Raw genomic sequence first — 22,000 nt, 5'->3', positions numbered from 1 at the left:
GGGCCAGATTTTAAAGGGTCAGGCATAGCTGAGTTCCACCACCATCTAGTGACACCTTTCAGCAGCACTATATTAAATTCCGTCTACAACTGAACCAGGATATTTATTTATTCATTAATTGACATTTGATTACCAGGAGAATCCAAATGGGAAGATGACTATTTTTTTTGAGGCCCAATGAGAAAAAGCTCCAAAGTATTGCAAAAACATTTTAAGAACAATAATTTTACAATCTTCAAAAATAATACAAAATCATCTACAGTTAAATAAGTAAAACAAATCAGACATAAAGTGAAAACACTGATTAAGAATGGATACAATTTATATAACAATGATTTAATGTTTAGACAAACTTTAGTCAGTTTAGAGAAAAATTAAAGGTAAGTTAATATAATACAAACAAACTACAATACAAAATGAAAGTAAAAACAAGGTCATGGCGTATTTAGAAAGAGAGATATGGGTGAGAAGCTGATTGAAGTGAGGAAGTGAATGAAGGAGGGAGAGGAAGGGTTGTGTGGTATGACGAGGTACTTGTTCATATTCAGGGATCTAGTATAGCCTGGGGTTAAGCAAGAGCAGAGACAGATTTTGGCTAGGAAGTCTTTCAGAATGGCTTTAAAGAACTGCAATGAGGGTACTGATCGGATGGATACAAATAAGTAGTTCCAGGCCTTAGCAAAATGGTATGAGAATAGGCCATGCCCAGTAGATTTGTTAGATTTGTGGACAGAGACATGTTTTTGGTCATTGGATCATTATGACCGAGTAGAAACTAGAGCTAGTTCTCTATTGTTTTTCAGCCTGCAATTTTCTCCTTTTATATATTTTATGTTTTTTTTTGCATTTCATTACATTTATTATGTTTTAATATATAGGTATATTTTTAACAAATGTTTATATATGTATATAACATTTTTCATGAACTTTAAATTGTCTAAATTCAAATCATGTCCTTAAGGAGCAGGGTGGGAGGGTGGCCTAATGGTTAAGGTGTTTGCCTTACAAACACAAGGTGCAGGGTATGAGTCGCACAAGGGGTAATTGGCTAGGCTTAAAATGGCTCACCAGGGCAGTTAGCTTAGTACGAACCTATGATTGATAGCATTATATTAACTTAATGCAAGCTGTTCTTTTATTGGTTTATTCAAATTGGGTAGGTTACTTATTAAGGTGTTTATTGAGGTCAAGTTCATCTGAAGAAGTTCATTTTGACAAAAACGTATGAGGAACTGTTTACACAGCGTTATTGCTGCTATGTTTTTTTTTTTGTTTGTATTTGTTTGGATTAAAGAAAGTTTTGTCCTTTTGCTGGGTTCCCTGTGCCTATTTTTGGTTTTATTAGTTATTTTGGCTTGGCGCTGAGACCACTACTTTGTTTACATGTTTTATGTAGAATGGTATTTAGTGTTGGACAGGCAGATGAACTGTGGATAATTTTATAGATGGTAATATACTGCATACATGTTATTTGATGGGGTAGTTCTAACCAATTTAAGCTTTTTAGTGATATACCTTTGTGGGCTCTGAAAGGGCTATTCGCTGAAAAAATAGGTACTTTATTATACCACTGTTTAAGTGTTGCATTTTGTGATGCCTGAAGGTTAGTAATGAAGAAAGTGCCATGATGTAGTGAGGGGAGGAGTTAAGTAGTGACAAGTGTAGCTTTATTTGCATTGGTGAGAAAGTTTTTGGCTCTGTAAAGCATCCTTAATTTTTTCTGAGTTTTTTTTTTAATAAACTTTGTATATGCAGGTCAAATTTAAGATTATCATCCCTAATCATTTTCTATAAGTAGTGATGTCACTGGTTGTATTTTAAGACAGATGATTCTAAATTTTGTTTTTCATGAGCGAGGAATTTGAGGAAAAAAAAGAAGTAAGTTATTTTTTTTGGGGGGGCGGGTTGTTAAGCATGACTTGTGAGTTACAAATTCATTTATTCAGTGCCTGTTAAAGCTTCTTGAATAATTTTTTGGAGATATGTCAGATGTGCAAATGAGTGTGGAATAATCCATGAATTGTATTTGGAAGGCCTGTTGTATGGCTGTGTAGAGGGTGTTGTGAGAATGTTTAGGAGGAGGAGACCAAGGACAGAGCTTTGTGGTACACAGGTGGTGACTTGTAGGTATGGAGAGAGGGTGGAGTGCCGTTTTACTGACTGATACCTATTGGACAGGTAGCTTTTAAATCATATAAGGGTGGGCTAAGATAGAATAAGTGAGGACATTTGAAGTAGAAGTTTGCTGTGACAGACTGTGTTGAAAGCTTTAAACAGGTCTCGAAATGAAGAGACTAATTTGCAGTTATCTCTATCATTATTGACAGACTGTGTATATGATTGATATATATATATATATATATATATATATATATATATATATATATATATATATATATATATATATATATATATATATATATATATATGTTAGAAGCGCAGTGTTAGTACTATGGAAGGGATGAATGTCATGCTGTTTGGGGGATAGGAGTTATTCCTGCAGGAGAAAGTTTAGCAGTTATTTTAGAATAAATTTTTCAAGTATTTGGGGGGGGGGTAAGATTACTGTAAGACTAATATTAGTAATGTCTCTTCAATTTCCTCCTTTGTGTACAGGGATATTGTGATTTTTTTTTTCCAGAGGGAGAAAACGTGGGATTCCTGGACTGAGATATTTAAAAGTATTGAGACAAGATAAGCAACGCTTTTGGCTGCTATTTTAAACTATTTACTTGGAAGGTCATCATCAGGTCATGAAGTAGAGCAATGTTTGAGTTTGTTTAGGAGTATTTTTATATAGAATGTACTTGTGGTGATATGTGGCTGCTAGTCATGGCTGGGATTAGATGCTGGGGAATCCTTGTTTAGAGATGCTACATTACCTAAGAAACAATAGTTGAATTCCTTTGCAGTTTTGAGTGGTGAGTTGTTGGGATTGGTGTTAGGGTTGAATTTTAAGCCGGGAAGTAAGATTTCAATAATGGCTGACCATTTTTTTAGAATTATATTTAATGTTGATCTGAATGTAGTTATAACGTAGTTCTTTGTCTTCATTTATTTGCTGTTTAATATGGTTGAGGACCATTCTGAAGTTTTCGATATATTGTGGTAGTTTATATTTCTGCCATTCTTTCTATACTTTTTTTCTATCTTGCATTAGCATTCTACTCTTTTTGGATAGACAAATTGCATTATTTGTTTTTAATCTCTTGCTTCTAGTAGGTGGAAGGCAATTTTGGATAGTTTGGAAAGTTGTATTGAATTTATTTACATTATCATCTAAAGGTAGGATTTTTATGACTTTCTAGGTAATAGATGATAGGGTAATAATGAATATTTCTGGGTTAAATTTATGTGACTGTTTGAGATGTCTGGTTGTAATAACTGGGAGATGGTTAGTAAGAGATACTGACCTTGTACCTTTGGTGGGAAATTTGCTAGGGTATGATACTAGGATCCAGTCTAATAAGGAATTTAATTACACATCACCTTGCAGTACTGAAGTATACAATGCAATGGAGTCTTGCTATCCTAGGAGCAGGCATTGGGATTCTGAAGCATTCTATAGTAACAAATCACATTACTCATCCCTGAAATAGTCCAAGCTCTGCTAAGGCCTTGGCACACCTGATGAGTTCAGCTGAAACTGTCTCACACCACTGTCTGCATTACAACTGCTGGCATATAAATGAACCTGAATGCCCCACAGTCAGTGCTGCATGGAAGCACCACCTGTATGGCAGATGTGATGTAAATGAACCTGAATGTCCAACAGTCAGTGCTGCATGGAAGCACCACCTATATGGCAGGTGTGATATAAATGAATCTGAATGTCCCACAGTCAGTGCTGCATGGAAGCACCACCTGTATTGCAGATGTGATATAAATGAACCTGAATGTCCCACAGTCAGTGCTGCATGGAAGCACCACCTGTATGGCAGATGTGATATAAATGAACCTGAATGTCCCACAGTCAGTGCTGCATGGAAGCACCATCTGCATGGCAGATGTGATATAAATGAACCTGAATGTCCCACAGTCGGTGCTGCATGGAAGCACCACCTGTATGGCAGATGTGATATAAATGAACCTGAATGTCCCACAGTCAGTGCTGCATGGAAGCACCACCTGTATGGCAGATGTGATATAAATAAACCTGAATGTCCCACAGTCAGTGCTGCATGGAAGCACCACCTGTATGGCAGATGTGATATAAATGAACCTGAATGTCCCACAGTCAGTGCTGCATGGAAGCACCACCTGTACTTCAGATGTGAGAATGCATGTATGATAGGTACCATGAGCATGATGTAGACAATTCCACAATTCTCAGAAGAGGATGGGCACACGTCAGTGTCTGTTCTATGGCAAATACTTTAGTTTTACACATTTAACTATTTGAGTCAGACTCATTTTAGAAGAACCACTCCAACTCTGTACAGGACTTGCTACTGCTGTTAGTGAGGCTTCCATTATGTACTGTCTGTAGAACCAGTTGCCTCTTACAGTTGGGACTGCAGCAATACCACACCCACCTATTTATGTCAATGGGCTCTGGAGCTTTACATTGGCATGCACCCTCACATAAAACTCCAGAGTATTTTGACATTGCGAGCCCAAGTCCCTTGTGGTTCTATATTGGAGCTGCGACATCCTTTGCTGACATACAGCTGTTGAGTATTGTAAAAAAAAAAAAAAAAACACCTACAACAGTTGTCCTTTTGAGTATCTAAACTCACCTAAAAATGTCAGTATCGCCCTACAAACAAGGCTAGGAATAATATGTGAAAAAAGTAATTTATATAAATAATATTTTTGCCTTATTTTAGTCCCTGATGTCCGTGACTGAAATACTCATTCCTTGTAGGTTGGTAGCTTTTCATTTGTTCTCCTGAAGAGAGAGACAATACTGGGAGTTTGGGACCCCATCCAGACCTTTATCAAGCCTTTGTTTTGTACAAAGTCTGTAACACTTCTGCACTCATCACATGGAAGTCTGGGAATGGAGAGGAGTGAATATGAAAGATTTAACATGCTTTTGTTGGGGGATATTTTATTTATGTATCTATTTCTTTGGCAAGTGCAATGCAAGAAAGGAGGACATACCATATCTCTCAAGTGTCCAGATTTTCACATAATGTCCGCACTTTTGCCTCACATTTTTGGTCTGTTCCTCTAAAAATGTGTGGATTACTGTCAAATCACTGAGAACTGATGTCAGTAAATTATAGACATTTGAATTACAGATTACACATCCGTGAAGAAATGCATGCTAACACAACACCTTTTATTTCAGCAACTGTCCAAGTTTATAAGAGCAATATTTAAAATGTGTCCCTATTTTTGGGCCTTTGTCCCCCCCATTATTTTTTACTTTGTCCAGATTTATTGTTTGAAGAGTTTGAGACATATGAAGTACAATAAATTAACAATACACACTCATACTCCAGAAAGAAAACACAGTACAAACATACATGGACAGACAAAGCAAATATGGTAAAAACTGATACAAACAGAGCAGTATAAAACTCCATCACTAAGGACAGGTGTACACATATATACAAAGAGAACAGCAGTCACCTGAATGAAGTTAGGAGCATAAATATCATGCATGTATAAGAATCAGGTGAGTTGATCACGTGATTATGAATACCAAAACAATATAGCTCTGCATGTACTAAAACAATAGACAAGATCCAGATTGCCAGTGGTCCCCATTGTTACATCATATGGAAAAAAAGGTGCATCATGATAGTTAATGAGATTGACTACCATTGCAAGCATACTGGACACCATCACAGTGAATGAAAAACATTGATACACCAGGCAGGCAAAGTACCCCAAAAGCTTTGAAGAGTTGTGCAAACCATTGCAACATAGCAGGCAGATAGAGAAAAACCCCAGTCAGGTAAAGTAAATTAACTGTAACAAGCATGGAGACCAAGGCATGAAGTTTGATTTGAAATAATGTGCAAACATGCCTATGTGTGCATAACCATGAGATGTGCTCATACTGCCTAAAATATACACAGAACACATACTGCAAAATGAGAGTAAACAGACATACATCATGCTAATTGCAAAATATATTTTTTAAATTGATTAAGCTTGCTATTTCAGGATTTTATTTTTAATTAGTTAGCTAGTTAGCAGAAATATGCATTCTTTTGGGTTGGGAAGAGCTACATCTGTTGGGAAGGGGCTACATTTTTGAAAGCTGACATACAGTTCCAAAAAGTCTGGCTATGATCCTGTCTGCAGACATGTATAGTGTATTGGACACATCCTTCTTTGGAAACATGCATGCTAATGACAGAAGACATGGATTACATAATGACCAAAAACAATGGGTCATAATGACTATGAAACAAAACAAGAATCACACTGAAAAATGCAAGATTTGCAATGAAAATCTATTGACTGCGTAGATATGTTTGTGAATGACAGAGGATGACACTACCACAAAAATGTGATGACACATATCCATGGATCACAGTAGCCAAGAGGATACATGCATCAGTATGTCACTTTAGCAGCACAGTCACACGTTATGCATCTGTCACATGCAGCATAAAAAATGTTTCTGACATGTCATGTGATGAATAGACAGATTAGAGTCCATCTGTATAGTGCATGGAATGCACACTGGAACATTACTTTAGTAAAGGAATCCTGGCACCAGTGCCATACACTAATGGGGATGCATCATTACCTATCTCACATAAATTACTGGATATGACTGCCACGTGATAGGGTATGTATGCCCATTGGGGGAAAAAAAAAAAAATATATATATATATATATATATATATATATATATATATATATATATATATATATATATATATATATATATATATATATACAGTGGATATAAAAAGTGTACACACCCCTGTTAAAATGCCAGGTTTTTGTGATATAAAAAGTGAGACCACAATAAATCATGTCAAAACTTTTCCCACCTTTAATGTGACCTATAACTTCTACAATTCAATTGAAAAACAAACAAATCTGTTAGAGGAAAAATATAAAAAATAAAAAAATGTACAATAGGCTGGTTGCATAAGTGTGCACACCCTTAAACTAATACTTTGTTGAAACACTTTTTGATTTAATTACAGCATCCAGTCTTCTTGGGTAGGAGCCTATCAGCATGGCATATCTTGACTTGGCAATATTTGCCCACTCTTCCTTGCAAAAGCCCTCCAAATCTGTCAGATTGCGAGGGCATCTCTTGTTCACAGACCTCTTTAGGTCACCCCACAGATTTTCTATTGGATTTAGGTCTGGGCTCTGGCTGGGTCATTCCAAAACTTTAATTTTCTTCTGGTGAAGCCATTCTTATGTTGATTTGGATGTATGCTTGGGGTCATTGTCGTGTTGAAAGGTGAAATTCCTCTTCATCTTCAGCTTTCCATCAGACACCTGAAGACTTTGGGCCAAAAGTGACTGGTATTTGGAACTGTTCATAATTCCCTCCACCTTGACTAAAGCCCCAGCTCCAGCTGAAGAAAAACAACCCCAAAGCATGATACTACCAACCACCATGCTTCATCATGGGGATGGGGTTCTTTTGGTGATGCAAAGTGTTTTTGTGCCAAACGTACCTTTTGGAATTGTGACCAGAAAGTTCAACCTTGGTCTCCTCAGATCATAACACATTTCCCCACATCCATTTGAGAGACTTGATGTATCATTTTGCCAATTTTTAGATGGGCCTGAATGTTTTTCTGTGTAAGATATGGCTTCCATCTTGCAACCCTACCCCATAGTCCAGACATATGAAGAATATGGGAGATTGTTGTTACATGTAGTACACAACCAGTACTTGCCAGAAATTATTGCAGCTCCTTCAGCATTGATGTAGGTCTATTGGCAGCCTCCATGACCAGTTTTTGTATTGTCTTTTCATCAATTTTGGAGGGACATCCAGTTCTTTGCAATGGCACTGTTGTCCCATATTTTCTCCACTTTTTGATGACTGTCTTCACTGTGTTCTATGGTATATTCAATGCTGTGGAAATTTTTTGTACCCTTCTCCTGACTGATACCTTTCAACAATGAGATCCCTTTGATGCTTTCTAAGCTGTCTGCGAACCATGGCTTTTGCTGTAGCAGGCAACTGAGTAAATGTCAGGAGAATACTACTAGGACAGCTGAACTTTATTTGGGGTTAATCAGAGTCTCTCTAATTGATGGCAGGTGTGTACCCAAGAAGACTGAATGTTGCAATTAAATCAAAAGGTGCTTCAACAAAGTATTAGTTTAAGGGTGTGCACACTTAAGAAAGCAGCTTATTGTACATTTTTTTATTTTTTATATTTTTTCCCTTAACAGATTTGTTTGTTTTTCAGTAAAATTGTACAGGTTATAGGTCACATTAAAGGTGGGAAAAGTTTTGAAATGATTTATTGTGGTCTCATTTTTTTGTATCACAAAAACCTGGCATTTTAACAGGGGTGTACACTTTTTATATTCACTGTATGTATATATCTGAAACAGACAATGAAGATGATAGTGAGACTATAAGTAATATTCTAAAAGCCTTTACATGGACTAACATATCTAGCTGAGCATGTTATTCTATGTCTGATTCTAAAAGATAAGGATCCGCCAGTCCCCTTTCAATGTATACTAATAGGGACTGGTGAAGCCTTACATCAAATTCCAGAAAGGCACTCGAGCTCTCTAACATTCCTTTAAACTCTCCATCATTTTCCAGGATATCCCTGATTTGGTCTCAAAATTTTGCTCTGTGTCTTCTAATCCCTCCACAATTTTGGATGGAAAGGTGGTGGATTACACATGTCTGACCCAGCTCTGTTAGAAATGCTACATCTAAAGAAATCCCAATCCCTCCGGACTACACACTCCAGAGACCTCAACCTTATTACCACAATCAACAGAACAAGCTGGAAGGACAGGCTCATAATCCAGAGACAGCCCATGATATGGAATAGACTTCCCATACATGTCAAGCAGAGCGCCTCACTGTCCCTCTTCAAGAGAAATCTTGATAAGTGGATGGGAAATAAAAATTCACCCCGGGATCACTCCAGTGGCTCTACTCAACAGAGGCACTGGGAGCTAAGGTCAGGTGGCATGATGCCAGGGTAATCCTATGGGCTAGGCTTGTAAAGGCTCCAGGGCCATTAGCCTAGTACACACCTATGGATGTATAAATAATGACAATAATTAGAATTATAGACTTCTTTTACTTTAGGAAATGGATGTTAATTAATATGCTCTTATTCTGTCAACTTCTGGGAATGACAGTATTAAAAGTTATGTCTGATTGTCTTGAGATATGACCCTGATTCTGGCGGTATGAGGTTGAGGTTGACAGGTATGCTAACCACATTGAAATAATTTGGTATTGTGCATTGTCAAAGCTTGCCAATGTACAGTACTGAATGAGTGGTGAACCCCTTTGAAATGAATAGTCTTCTCTGCAAGGTGAAAGCTCCATCTGTATGTGGAGGTTGAGACTGCAGGCAGTACCAGGTGGGAAGCTAGATTATCTGCAGTCTCTATTTTCACATACATGTGAAGTTGCATTGTAGATATCAGGAGTTGGGGCCTTGTCTGGGAGCCACTTTTAGTGGGAAGTGTTCATACAAACTCCTTAGGGGATGTCTCATTTTCCTTCATATTTAGAAACAAATACTGCATTCCCTGGTGGGCTTGTGGGCCAATATTAACATCTCTTTTCTGGCAAGTGATGAATGCAGGCATGATGCTCATGAGTCTGTCCTACAGATGGAGCTCTGGGGTTGTATAGCCTCATTGGCATGCATCTCAACCTGTTTGTCAGAGCTAGTATTGCCGGCAGGCTCCCTTCCTGCAGTGCCAAGTTTGTCATACAGGTAGAACTACTCTGTCTGAGAACTTCAGATGTTTTTGGCATTCCCCACTAAGTCCTCTGAAAGCTTAAGTACTACAGTTAGAATAGGCAACATGGATTAACACTGAATAGTGATGAATCACATAATCTTGTCTGAGCATTACATGGCCCCATTTAGTTCAATATTTTAGTATTGCAAGGTACTGAATTGGATGCATGGGCTTGATTTCCCTGCTCAGAACAGTGAGTGTGGAATAGAGGTTGCCACGTGCTCTCCCTATGTTTTGGAATCTGTCCTTGTGTAATTATATTAAGACATATGATAGGACACACAGAACCATGTATATAGGTTACATGCAAGTACAGGAACACCTAAGAGTAGACATGTATGGGTACATATCAAGAACATGTATGTATCAAGTATCCTGAAGAGGAAAGCTCACTAGCTGATAATTGGACCATGCACATCTCACAGTCAAAGTACAACTACAAATGAATGAAACATTACTGGAAATGCATGCAATGTCCTGTGTTATAAAAAACTTTGCATATTTTGTCTGTCTTCTAAGTTAACTCCATGCAGATTCACAGAGGTGCAGACTTTCACCCCAAGTTAGTGGCAGACAGAGAGGCAGACAGAGAGAGACACACACACGCACACACGCGCACACACACACACACACACACACACACACACACACACACACACACACACACACACACACAAAATCTTTCACATGCACTAATGTATGCATATATCCACACACACGCACACTCACAATATGCATTTATTGACAAGCTCACAGAAATACTCTGACTCACACAATTCTGTCCTTACACACACACACAGACACACACACAACACACACACACACACACACACACACACACACACACACACACACACACACACACACACACACACACACACGCACGCACGCACACACACACACACACACACACACACACACACACACACACACACACACACACACACACACACAGATGATCTCACATGCTTATGCTCTCAAGGCATGCCTTGTAGTGCACAGCTATGGTACAAGGCAACCTTCCATCTATGAAATGTAACAAGAATATCATGTACATAAAATGCCCTGCACTCCTCTGCATTCTCGGCAACTAATTTATGAAACGTGCCTATAATGACACCGTAATAGTCTACTATGGATAAAAGTGGCTGCACAAGAAAGGCACTGTTGAGGAGTCCATATTAATGAAGGCAAAAGATAAATGTACATTAGCATGTATACTGCATACTCATCAAGACATGTAGTTAAGAATAACATGTTGCCTGTTACTATAGCTTATTAAAATGCTGATTTCTGTATCAGGGCAGTCATGAAAGAATTTTTTATCAGGTAGAGCACTATTAGAATCTCCTGCTCTATTCAAGACCAGGAGTGTTAGATACTTATCAGTACACTCAAATATTTTAAGAGGAAACAATAGTGCATCCTGTGCTATTAAATGGCATACTGCCATTATACAGAAACTGATGCAGGATTACCCTGCATCACTGAGATGTCTGTTGAGCTTCATTTAAGCTATGCTTGGTGATATGCAAATATTTATGAGTGTTTGTGAATCTTAGCACCATTTCCTGGCAAACATTGCACTTCATTATACCAGATATTCAATTTCAGCACCATTCCCTGACTGATATAGCACTTCATTGCACCAGATGTTCAGTCTTAACATCGTTCCCTGACTGACATGATAGCACTTCACTACACCAGATGTTCATGTTATGCTGCTCTGAGTTAATTTAAGTCAGAAGTATTTAAAGAGAGACACTATTTATGCATGGTGCCCTGAACCAAAAGTTTATTTTTTTATTTAAAATCACAGCAGAGTACTGAATCATTTTAATTAGGGGAAACCTTAAGTTTTTTATACTATATACTGCAGGTAGGAACAGTACCCTGTCTAAACAGCTTTGAAATGACTTCAAAACTTGCTGAAGCACTGGGGTCACATGAGGACCAGGATGGTGATGTGAGACAATGCAGTCATGTGCTGTGAGCACCTAGCATGGCAGATACTGTCCTCACATGCACACCTTGCTGGGGCCTCATGTGACATGTCCTGCAGAAATGGAGCCTTTTTCATAACCCTGGCAGATGGCATGTCCAGCTGATGCACACCCATGCAGACTGTGTTACAAAAGCACGCAGATCAGTCCCTAGCTATGATTGACAGATTTCCATGAGCTGTAGTTTCTCATCATCAGCAGCTGGCAATATAGGTACATGCAGTAAGAGACATTTCTTGTAAAGTTAGTGCAAAGCATGGTTTTAGACAGGGTTTGCATGGTTGCCACTGGGCTATAGCATGGAGAGATTCTGTTATTGGTAGTGCTACTTGTGTTGTGTGACCTGTAAGTACCCATGTGATTGCCTTGCTATGACAGAATCTAGATCATAAACTGCACCCCTAACACAACACATAAGTCATTATGGAGCCACACCCATAAAATAAGGTAAAGGTATAGTATCGCAGTCATAGTTAGATAATGTTGAAGTTTTCACAACATGAACATGGTAATATGACCTATGTGGACAATATTATGCCAACGGTCTGTTGATAAGTGCTATCTGCCTGTATGACATATCATAGTATGATGATGTCCACCAAACATTTCAATATCACAAGCAGTGGAAGCACATGTCTGCTGCATGTTGATGCCTTTCTTCCTGCACATCTTCCTTGGTACTACAGTCATCATCATGTGGGTCTTCAGTCTGAGTTTCATGAGGTTGTGGTAGTGTCAGTTCTCCACTCTACACAGGAAGTCATCATGTTGTACAACACTGTGCAGAAGTTGACCATCTGAGGGATTTTCTAAGGTGTGTATTGCAAGGCACCTCATGTACTCTAAGCTATATCCAGGCACCTGAATCAAGACTTTAGCAGAACAAGCTCATGCTCATTGACCACCCTTGTTTCTTTTTGTAAATTGTAGGGTGGTGTATAGGTGTCATAAGTTCCTAGGAATAAACATAATCACTTGCAACACATAAGTACACAAGTCATGATGAATGAGTTTTGTTGAACATTCTTTTTTTGTGCATACATATATGCTGTACAGATACACATACATACCTACAAGATTGCTCTCTGGGATATCCATGTTTTTAGTATGCCATCTATGACAGCAATCTTTCCAGATCACAGTTCTGTATACATTGTGAACACATACTTCTAGTAGCTGGAGACCCATTTCAGCAGCTCCACACATAAACTGACAATTCTGAAAATGCCACCCCATAACAATTAACATACAGATTGGGACCATCCTTAGTAAGTTACTTGAGAAAACAGTGTGTGCAGTTTGTGGTTCTGAATACATGAAGAATATGAGCAATCTATCAGAAGTTTTCTATGGCCATCTATGATTTGAATGCTTTGTGTGGACACCTAGTGTAGCTCCTAGCCTTGCAACTCATGGCAGCCCTGACTGGGTTCCGTATCTGCACTACAGCTACATGGGAAAATCCTGTTGTGGTGCTTATATAGTAGTAGAATAATCTAGATACATTCTAATGAGAGGCTTTAACTTGTTTGCAGCGGGACTAGGTTACCATGCACATTGTGCCATGTCATGTAAGTACGCATATCCCACACTCTGTTTGCACCAGCTCTATTTCCAGTTGATATGTATCTGGATCACCTGGTCAGACAGCAGGTCTAGCAAGAATCTCTGTTATCATTTAAGTGACAACTAACAAAGCTAACAAACTACTAGTTGCGACTCTCAAATCTCACAATAAAGCTGGTGACCCCTTGTTCACAAATGTTGTTGGCTCACACTGGAATAAACTTCCCATAGAACTGACCACTCTAGGATCAGCAAAACTTTTCAAGAAACGACTAAGGAACTATTTCAAATCTGACTGGCTTTGTCCTTGCTCTAATCCTGACTGACCTCAGCATCTTACTCTCCTTACAGCTCTTTACTTTACTCCTCTACTTGTCACTATCACTAGTGCTACCTCCCCCCCTGTAGCTCTCCTTGAAATTCACTTCCATTTTAATTTTCATTAACACCTTCTGCGCTTTCTACTTGATATATTACTACAACCAGTCATACATCCTTTCTATTTAAACCTATATCTTGCTACATATGGAACTACTCTGTTTCTTAAAAATAGTACCCTAGCACTAAAAGTGTTATCATTATTGTAAATACTGTATATATTACTATAGACTTAGGGGTGAGTCACTATTTTCTCTCCTTCAACATTAGTATAATTGCATGGTTAAGATTATAGAACTAGGAATCTTCACTGTTTTGACTATATTCTATTGTATTTGCTTCTATACTATTACTAAGCTATTTCACCTCTCTTACATGCCTATAATACTGTATCCTATTGTGCTTTTTTTTATGTACTTTGTTATGTTATGTTTGTATTAGTACATAGTGGAGCTTTTCTCCTCGGGCCTCTGCTGAAAATGGACATATATCCAGCCAGACTAGCCCGGTCAAGAAATGTAAAATAAATAAAATAAATAAAGTGACAACTGTCTTGGTGATGAGTGCAGTGTGGGCAGTATAAACTTTTAAGTAACTAGGTTAGAAGCCCGTGCTAGAACACACTTAAATCATGATGCCTCTCCATAAGAGAAACCTTACAACCATCCCGGTTCATTACAAAGCAATCACTGTTACATCATTTGAAAAGATATGGAATGTGTTATAATTGACCTCATAAAGTGGTATCACAAATCTTATTCAACATCAACTCCAACAGTTTGTTGGAGTCTGTGATGGGTACATACTGTCTACTGAATCAAGTAAATTTCTAAAGTAGGTTTATGAAATTTGTAGACAGCAACCATGAAGTTCATTCAGTTGTCTCATCATAATGTATGCAAATGACAAACACTGTCTCTCTGGGTTTGGTGCTAAGACCTTTGACTTTTGGTCTTTACTTTTCAGATCTCCATGTAGAGAGCCAAGACCTCTAGCTAACAAAGTCTACAGATAGCTACAAGCTTGGGATTATTGTTAAGTCGCTGTCTTATACTGAAACCCATCAGCATGAATTCTCCCTGATGACTGCTAATATACTAAAAATAGGCTGAAATTAAATGCTAAAATGTAGTAGCATCACTTTTGATAAACAACCTCTCCCCTCACCATATTGTATATACAACATGCCACTTCAAAACAAAAATGTGGTCAGGGACCTATGAATTTAGGTTGATAATTTCCTGTCTTTTGCCCATCATGTGATGATGGTTGTTAATCCTTTTATTTAGTACAGCTAATTGAAAAAAAAGGAATATCTTTAAGATTTAAAGAGGTAATATATTCCTTATACTTAGCATCAATCAGACCAGTTATTGAATAAACTCACCTTTCGGGATCTATCTCAGTAAACATATCAAGCAATTAGAAAGGCCCCAAAGGTTCCTAACCAAAAATAATACAGGCATAAGGTCCTTGAACTATCAAGAGAGGCTTAAAGCTATTTTCCATTTATTCAGTATGTTACATACTTTTGAGGGGACTTCCCAGTCTTGCTTAATATGCCATTAGACACTCAGCTCTCCTTGACCACCTGTATCTCTGCAAGTATAGTGACATCTCTAGTACTACAAACAATGCTCCAAATCTTCACCAACATTTGCATAAAAGAGAAAAAAGGCTTATAAATCAATGTCTGCCAAACCGCTGGAATAAACATCCCCTGCATGTTAAGCAGTGTGACCCATTATCTTCCTTTGATATAACCTAGTTGAATGGATAGAGGTTCACAAATGTAATCTGGGATTGACTGGTATGGCTCTCATGTAGAAAGGAGGTGCAGTCTAAAGAAAGGGTTTTGGCAATGCATAAAGAGTCATAAAACTCAATGGCCTTGGAATATCTATAAAATCCACGAGTCTTGCAGATAATGCAGATATATGGCAAGTGTGTAGGTAGTTGCATGACTTCAGTAAGCCTTCCTTTGGAATTGCAGTAATCTTGTCTATGGCCAAATATTCAGCTCAGTGTTCAGCAGGATGCATAAATTGTTTTAGATTCTGGACCAGTACCTGACTAAACTTGCACCATGGATCTTAATTGTATCTTGTAGAACCACATTATCATTATTCACAATGCCTTCTCATGCCGTTTACTATCATTGACTTTCTTTTCATGAGTATTTTCCATCTGAGGAATTGTTTGTAAAAGTAATGCTTCTTTCATGGATTTCTGAAGCTACTTGTTATGGAGACTTTTAAGTTTCTATTGTAATGTCTGAATTATTCAGCTCATCTGATACTGCATGGACTTCAAACTGGTACTGCACAAGGAAAATCAAAACAACTCCAGAGCAATAAAAGTTTTTTTTTTCTAAAGCACTGGCTTTTTCTTTCTTTTGTGCAGTAAAGCCAATTTTAAATACAAGCAGTCAATTTTTGTACAATGCCTTCAATATTTCTTTCCTTGCCTCCAGTCTCTCATTTCTTTGGGACATACAACTACAACACCATTAAAACATTGCCCACCACAGAAAAGAAGGCTGACAGTAAATTTCATCTGACCACTAGCCTCATGGATAACTAATACAAATACTGAATTTTTACTTCTTTGTTTCTCATATTCATGCATGCTTATTCACACCCAGATTTTGCTTGCTTTAGTACCTACTTGCCTACTTAAAATGCTACTTAAGATGCCATTTTCATTGTTCTGAGATACATGCAGTTTTAAACCAAGTCCTTTTCAGCCTTCTGTAATATACCAGTCAAGGAGAGCTCAGCTGTTTTGCTTCTTTTGCTTCTTAGTTGCCATAGTTAATGGAACCTAAATGCTACATTTAGTTTTTGGCAGGGGTACCTACTGTGCAGAGTCTGAATTACCACCCTGTATCTCTGTGAGTTATCTTTTCATCCCACATGCAAAGAATATGATGAAGGTGAACTGGCTTCCCTTCAGACTGCCCATAGGTATGTATGTGATGTGTTTGCAAGCTCGTACACATATATGCAGTGGACAGACATCCTACTTAGGATTTGCACTCCACCTGGCACCTGTTGTCTGTATGGATAGAATGCAGCACCCTGTAACATCCAATAAGATAAAGTAGTTAAAGAGGGTATTATAATATGAACAATACATATCACATGCAGATTATAGACTCACACACGCATATAAATATAAATATAACTATATATATATATATATATATATATATATATATATGTGTGTGTGTGTGTGTGTGTGTGTGTGTGTGTGTGTGTGTATATATATATATATATATATATATATATATATATATATTTAGGTCTACCTGAAAACGCTGAAAGTCCACAATGCCGACAACAAGAACACCGACACCGGAAGATCGACAATGGAGAAGACCAAAAGAGAATCCCGACGCTGAGAACACTGACATGTTAAGGTAAGTGTGCGATAGGGACGGATGTTAGAGTCAGGGTGTGGGTAAGGTAAGTGTGTGATAGTGATGGACGTTAGGGTAGGGTGCGGGTCAGGTAAGTGTGCGATAGTGATGGACTTTAGGTTTAGGGGCAGGTTAAGTGAGTTAGGGTTAGGGTGCGGGTAAGGTAAGTGTGCGATAGTGACAGACTTGAGGGTTAGGGGAGGATTAAGTGAGTTAGGGTTAGGGTGCAGGTAAGGTAAGTGTGCGATAGTGACAGACTTAAGGATTAGGGGCAGATAAAGTGAGTTAGGATTAGGGTGCGGGTAAGGTAAGTGTGCGATAGTGATGGACCTTAGGGTTAGAGTTTGGGTTAAGGTTAGTGCATAGATAGTTGTGTATGTAAGGTTTAGTGTAGGTTTGTAAGGTTTTTGGTGTGCTTGTTTTGTGTGTGTGTTTTTGGGAAAAGTATTTGTTTTGTTGATTGTCAGGATTGTGGTTTGTCGGGCATGTGAAGTTTCGTGTTTTTGAACTTTCCGTTTTGTCGTGTCGGTTATTTCGTTTTCAGTGTTTTGGCGTGTCGGTGTTATCAGGTAGACCCATATATATATATATATATATATATATATATATATATATATATAGGGAGAGAGAGAGAGAGAAATATTATGATAAATATGTTTTCTAAGATTTGATTTTGCATTATATACTGTATACTGTCGGTTTAGTTATTACACACCATCATTGAATACATTCCAAACAATAAAAAAAAAAATCATGTAGCAAGAAGAAATTGTAAGAATCCCTTTGAAATTATCTATACTCCTGTTAATTGTTCACCACTGGAATTGAATGACAATGTACAGCTGAAGAGAAATGATCATGTTGCATGTGCTTGTATAGAAATAAAACTTAAGGCATGTTATTTCATTTATTAAAAACTGTTCATTTTTATTTTATCAGGAGATAAATTGATGCCAGCTCCAACAATGCTGCCAGTGCCAGGTATGTATTTTACAATTTATTATACATCAGATAATAAACTTTCATAAACCTAAGAATAAAGTATAGTCATCATTTGGATGCCTGTGGTGGTACAGAGGTTAGTGTTGCCACCTTACAGCAAGAGGTTCTCTGGTTTGATTCTTGGCTGGGGTGCCTTCTGTGTGGAATCTGCATTTCCTCCCTGTTGTCATGTGGGTTTCTTCTGGGTGCTCCACTTTCATCCCAAAGACATGCTATAGGTGGAATGGACACTCTAAATTGGCCCTAGGTGTGTGTGTGTGCCTTCTGTGGAAGGTTGAGCACTGAGCTGGCAACTGTTGTTCTTTTGTGGTGACCCCTAACCAACATAAGCTGAAAGGAGCTGATGATGAAAGTATAGTCATCATTCTTCAACTGGTTGGACTTAACAACATAGATCTGTTTTCCTGTGTGTGTATCTAATTCACAGCATTAGAGCTGGTTATTCTGCCTAGTTGAATATCCAGGCTACAGTTCCTATTTAGATGGGTATTGGAGCTCAACACAACATGGAAAACCCTTTTTTAATGCTTTTAAGTAGACTACATTTACATCTGCTCGCTTTTTACTCAAACAAGTGCTTGTGAATCTCAATTTGGAGAACTGACCTCCAAATTAAGGTGCAGATATGCACAAAATTATTCTGTGAAATTAAAAAAAAAAACATGACTTGATTTACTTTATGAATGGTGACCATGAGATTAATTCACCACAGTCAAGCAGTGTAGATAATCACTTTAAAATGAATGAAAAATAAACTTTTTGAACTTTCCATCAATTATTGTTATTATTATTATTATTATTATTATTATTATTATTATTATTATTATTATCCTGATCTCGCTACTAATTGTTTGAGTTTCTTTGACAATTTAAGACAGCTTCATTAAAAGATTGCTATTTTGATAGTTAAATCATGAAGAGATGCATTCAAACATTCTTGCAGACACATAAAGATACGACATCATTGATGCCTGTTGCTTTGTCAGCTTTAAAATACAATATCCGTTTTTGTTCACAGGCTTCAGTTTTAGAAATCTAGTTTATTATAGTTTTTGCAGTGCCTCTACAGCATATTACACTGGGAAAACCAATTGTACACTTGGAGAACGCATATAGGAACACATCAGAGATAGAAGAAATTGTAAAGACACCAGTGCTTTAGCCAAACATGCAATAGAGTTTGGATCTCAGCATAAATTAATTTTTTTTTTGGAACTGATAGATATCAATAACAGGGGAGGAAATATTAAAAACAGAACTGGAGCCTGTGAACAAAAATGGACAATGTATTTTAATGCCAACAAAGCACCAGGCATCAATGATGCCGTATCTTTAAATCCTTTTCTTTATACACATCTTTATAAGCACTAGCTCTTTAAAAGTTAATTGCATCTGATAGTAGTAGCCTCTGTGATAGGTTGTTGTATTTTTTAAAAGTTTTTGACTTTGTTCACTGAAATTGTCTGAGGAAGCAGGCTTGAACGGTGAAAGCGCTTACTTATTTTATTAAAGCTTTGTACTTTTGCCTACCTGGGACCCAGCATTGTTTTTATTTTAGTTATTGCTTTTTGTACTATTGCTTTGTCCCGTAGTTCAGCTGCATTTTATTTTTTTCAATACAATCAAGGAGCTCAGAATAAATTAGGCATAGTAACTTAGTTACGCTTTCAGTGCAAACCATTAGCATTTCTCCAGGTATCTCATTTGGACTCATAATTGCTTTTCTAACCACGGTAATTAAATTTCTTTCCAAATGACTTCATCATAAAGAGAGAGGCATAATCCAAAGGTAAAAGGAATGATTTTCATGCAACAATATGACTAGTCTACACTTAATCAAAAATGTTGATAAAACCAGTACCTCACTGTTTTATTGTTCTAATGTTTGCACCACGCTGTTGAAGGTTAGCTATTTTTTTCCTGGATTAGAATGGGCAGGAGAACTCATAACTATATTGTGCAGATTTCCATATGCTTTCTGTCAATTATGTTTACTGCAAAGACTTTTAATATCGCAGTTCACCGACATGGATCTTAGTACTGAAAAGGATCTTTTTGTATTTATGACTGAATCACAAGAGCCCATTGAACACAGTTAATCCTCCGACATCCATGATGCACAAATTCCCAGTCAGTGTGGTGTGCTTTTGGCATTGAAGCACAGCATAGCACAGCACAGTATTGGATACTGCATGAGCTGCATGTAGGTTAAGAAGGTATCTGCCTATCTGTTATTGCTGTGCTGTGTTATCATGCCTAACTGTAGTTCATAAAAAGTGATATTTATTAAGCATGATGCTGCAGATAGGCTCATTATCATAATATGTTAATGAGAGAAACGGGGCTGTAGTGTGTCTATGTCATTTGACTGAATGTTCATTTGCTTGAAACCCAAACGGTCAAACCCATTTTATTGAAAATTACTTCTTTCTGAAAACTCATTTGATAGAAGAGTATAGAAGTCTATATAAGAGTTATTAGGGAAGTGAGTCTGCCAGAGTATGTGTGGATAGCAATGGTCAGAGTAATGCTGTACCACATGATCCGTAGATAATTGCGTTTTCACTTCAGCATTGTGTGTGGTGTTTTTTATTTTCTCTACAGTTGTACGATGATGGAATAGTTTATGCAAGTATTAGGAATTTGAAGGGTTGCAGGGGGGCTTGCTCCCCTTACAAAAGCATTTTTTATGATCTATTTATTGTTAGCAATGTTTTCTATCAAATGAGTTTTCAGTCAAATGAGTTTTCAATCAAATGGGTTCAGTTGTTTTGTTTTTAATCAAATGAACATTCAATCAAATGATATAGACCCATGATGTGACAGCTCTCAATGCCTGGAGAGATGGGCAATGGCAGTGTATATTGGGCACATGTGTGGTTGTGGTAACAGATTCACTAATACGGGAGAGTACTGCACACTCATTAGTGTAATTTTGTCTCTTTGTATGTGAGTGTGTGTGTGTGTGTGTGTGTGTGTGTGTGTGTGTGTGTGTGTGTGTGTGTGTGTGTGTGTGTGTGCGTGTGTGTGTGTGCGTGTGTGCGTGTGTGTGTGTGTGTGTGTGTGTGTGTGTGTGTGTGTGTGTGTGTGTGTGTGTGTGTGTGTATGTGCATACGTGTCTGTATGTGTGTTTATGTTTCTAATTCAGTTCTGATGTGCTGCTCAGTTCTTATCAATAAGCAATATATTAGCAAAGAAGGGGGAGACAATACACCAATGGTAGGCATGCGGTTCTGGTTTCATAACTTATGTAGCTGGGAACCAGCCTGTACTCCAGTGTTTCAATGTCTTTGAATGATGTACAGTCCTGGGTGTGCTTATTTGCTGTCCTACTGTATGCATGACCATATAATGAGATAAGGCCGCATGTAGGTTCTTACCAGTAGCGTATCATTTTCTATGAATCTCTTAGGGATTTGGTACATTGTAAAATGGTCATTTGGCTTTAAAGAATAGCAAATGAAATACATATGAATTGTGTGCATACTTTCTAATTCCACAAACATGACTTGCATTGCTCAATGTACTGATTTTAATGGTATCTATGTATGTAAACACTCAGGTTTGAAAAACAAAACAAAAAAAGGACTGAGGGTATTCATCAATGAATACTAAGAAGTTTATGTTAAAACATCTGCTGACATTAAGCCATAAACATATGAAGTTATCAGAAAACAGCTGATGAAATATCCAGTGACAGCCCCTATAAACAATGAGAAAAATGTACTCCCAAAAT

General features: G+C 37.6%; 1 protein-coding gene across 1 annotated transcript in view; it reads left to right on the top strand.

Annotated features, from left to right (window-relative positions):
- LOC122796781 (macrophage mannose receptor 1-like) overlaps nucleotides 1-22,000 on the top strand; it is a 1,193,236-nt gene that overhangs the window by 761,422 nt on the left and 409,814 nt on the right. Inside the window, exon 16 of the mRNA XM_044065508.1 lies at nucleotides 18,202-18,243. Within this exon, the coding sequence (XP_043921443.1) occupies nucleotides 18,202-18,243 (42 nt within the window). The remainder of the gene's footprint in view (nucleotides 1-18,201; nucleotides 18,244-22,000) is intronic.

This window comes from Protopterus annectens, chromosome 3.part0 (assembly GCF_019279795.1).
Source record: "Protopterus annectens isolate FY-2018-M chromosome 3.part0, PAN1.0, whole genome shotgun sequence".
NCBI lineage: Eukaryota > Metazoa > Chordata > Ceratodontiformes > Protopteridae > Protopterus > Protopterus annectens.
This window is presented reverse-complemented; position numbering and strand designations above follow the sequence as displayed.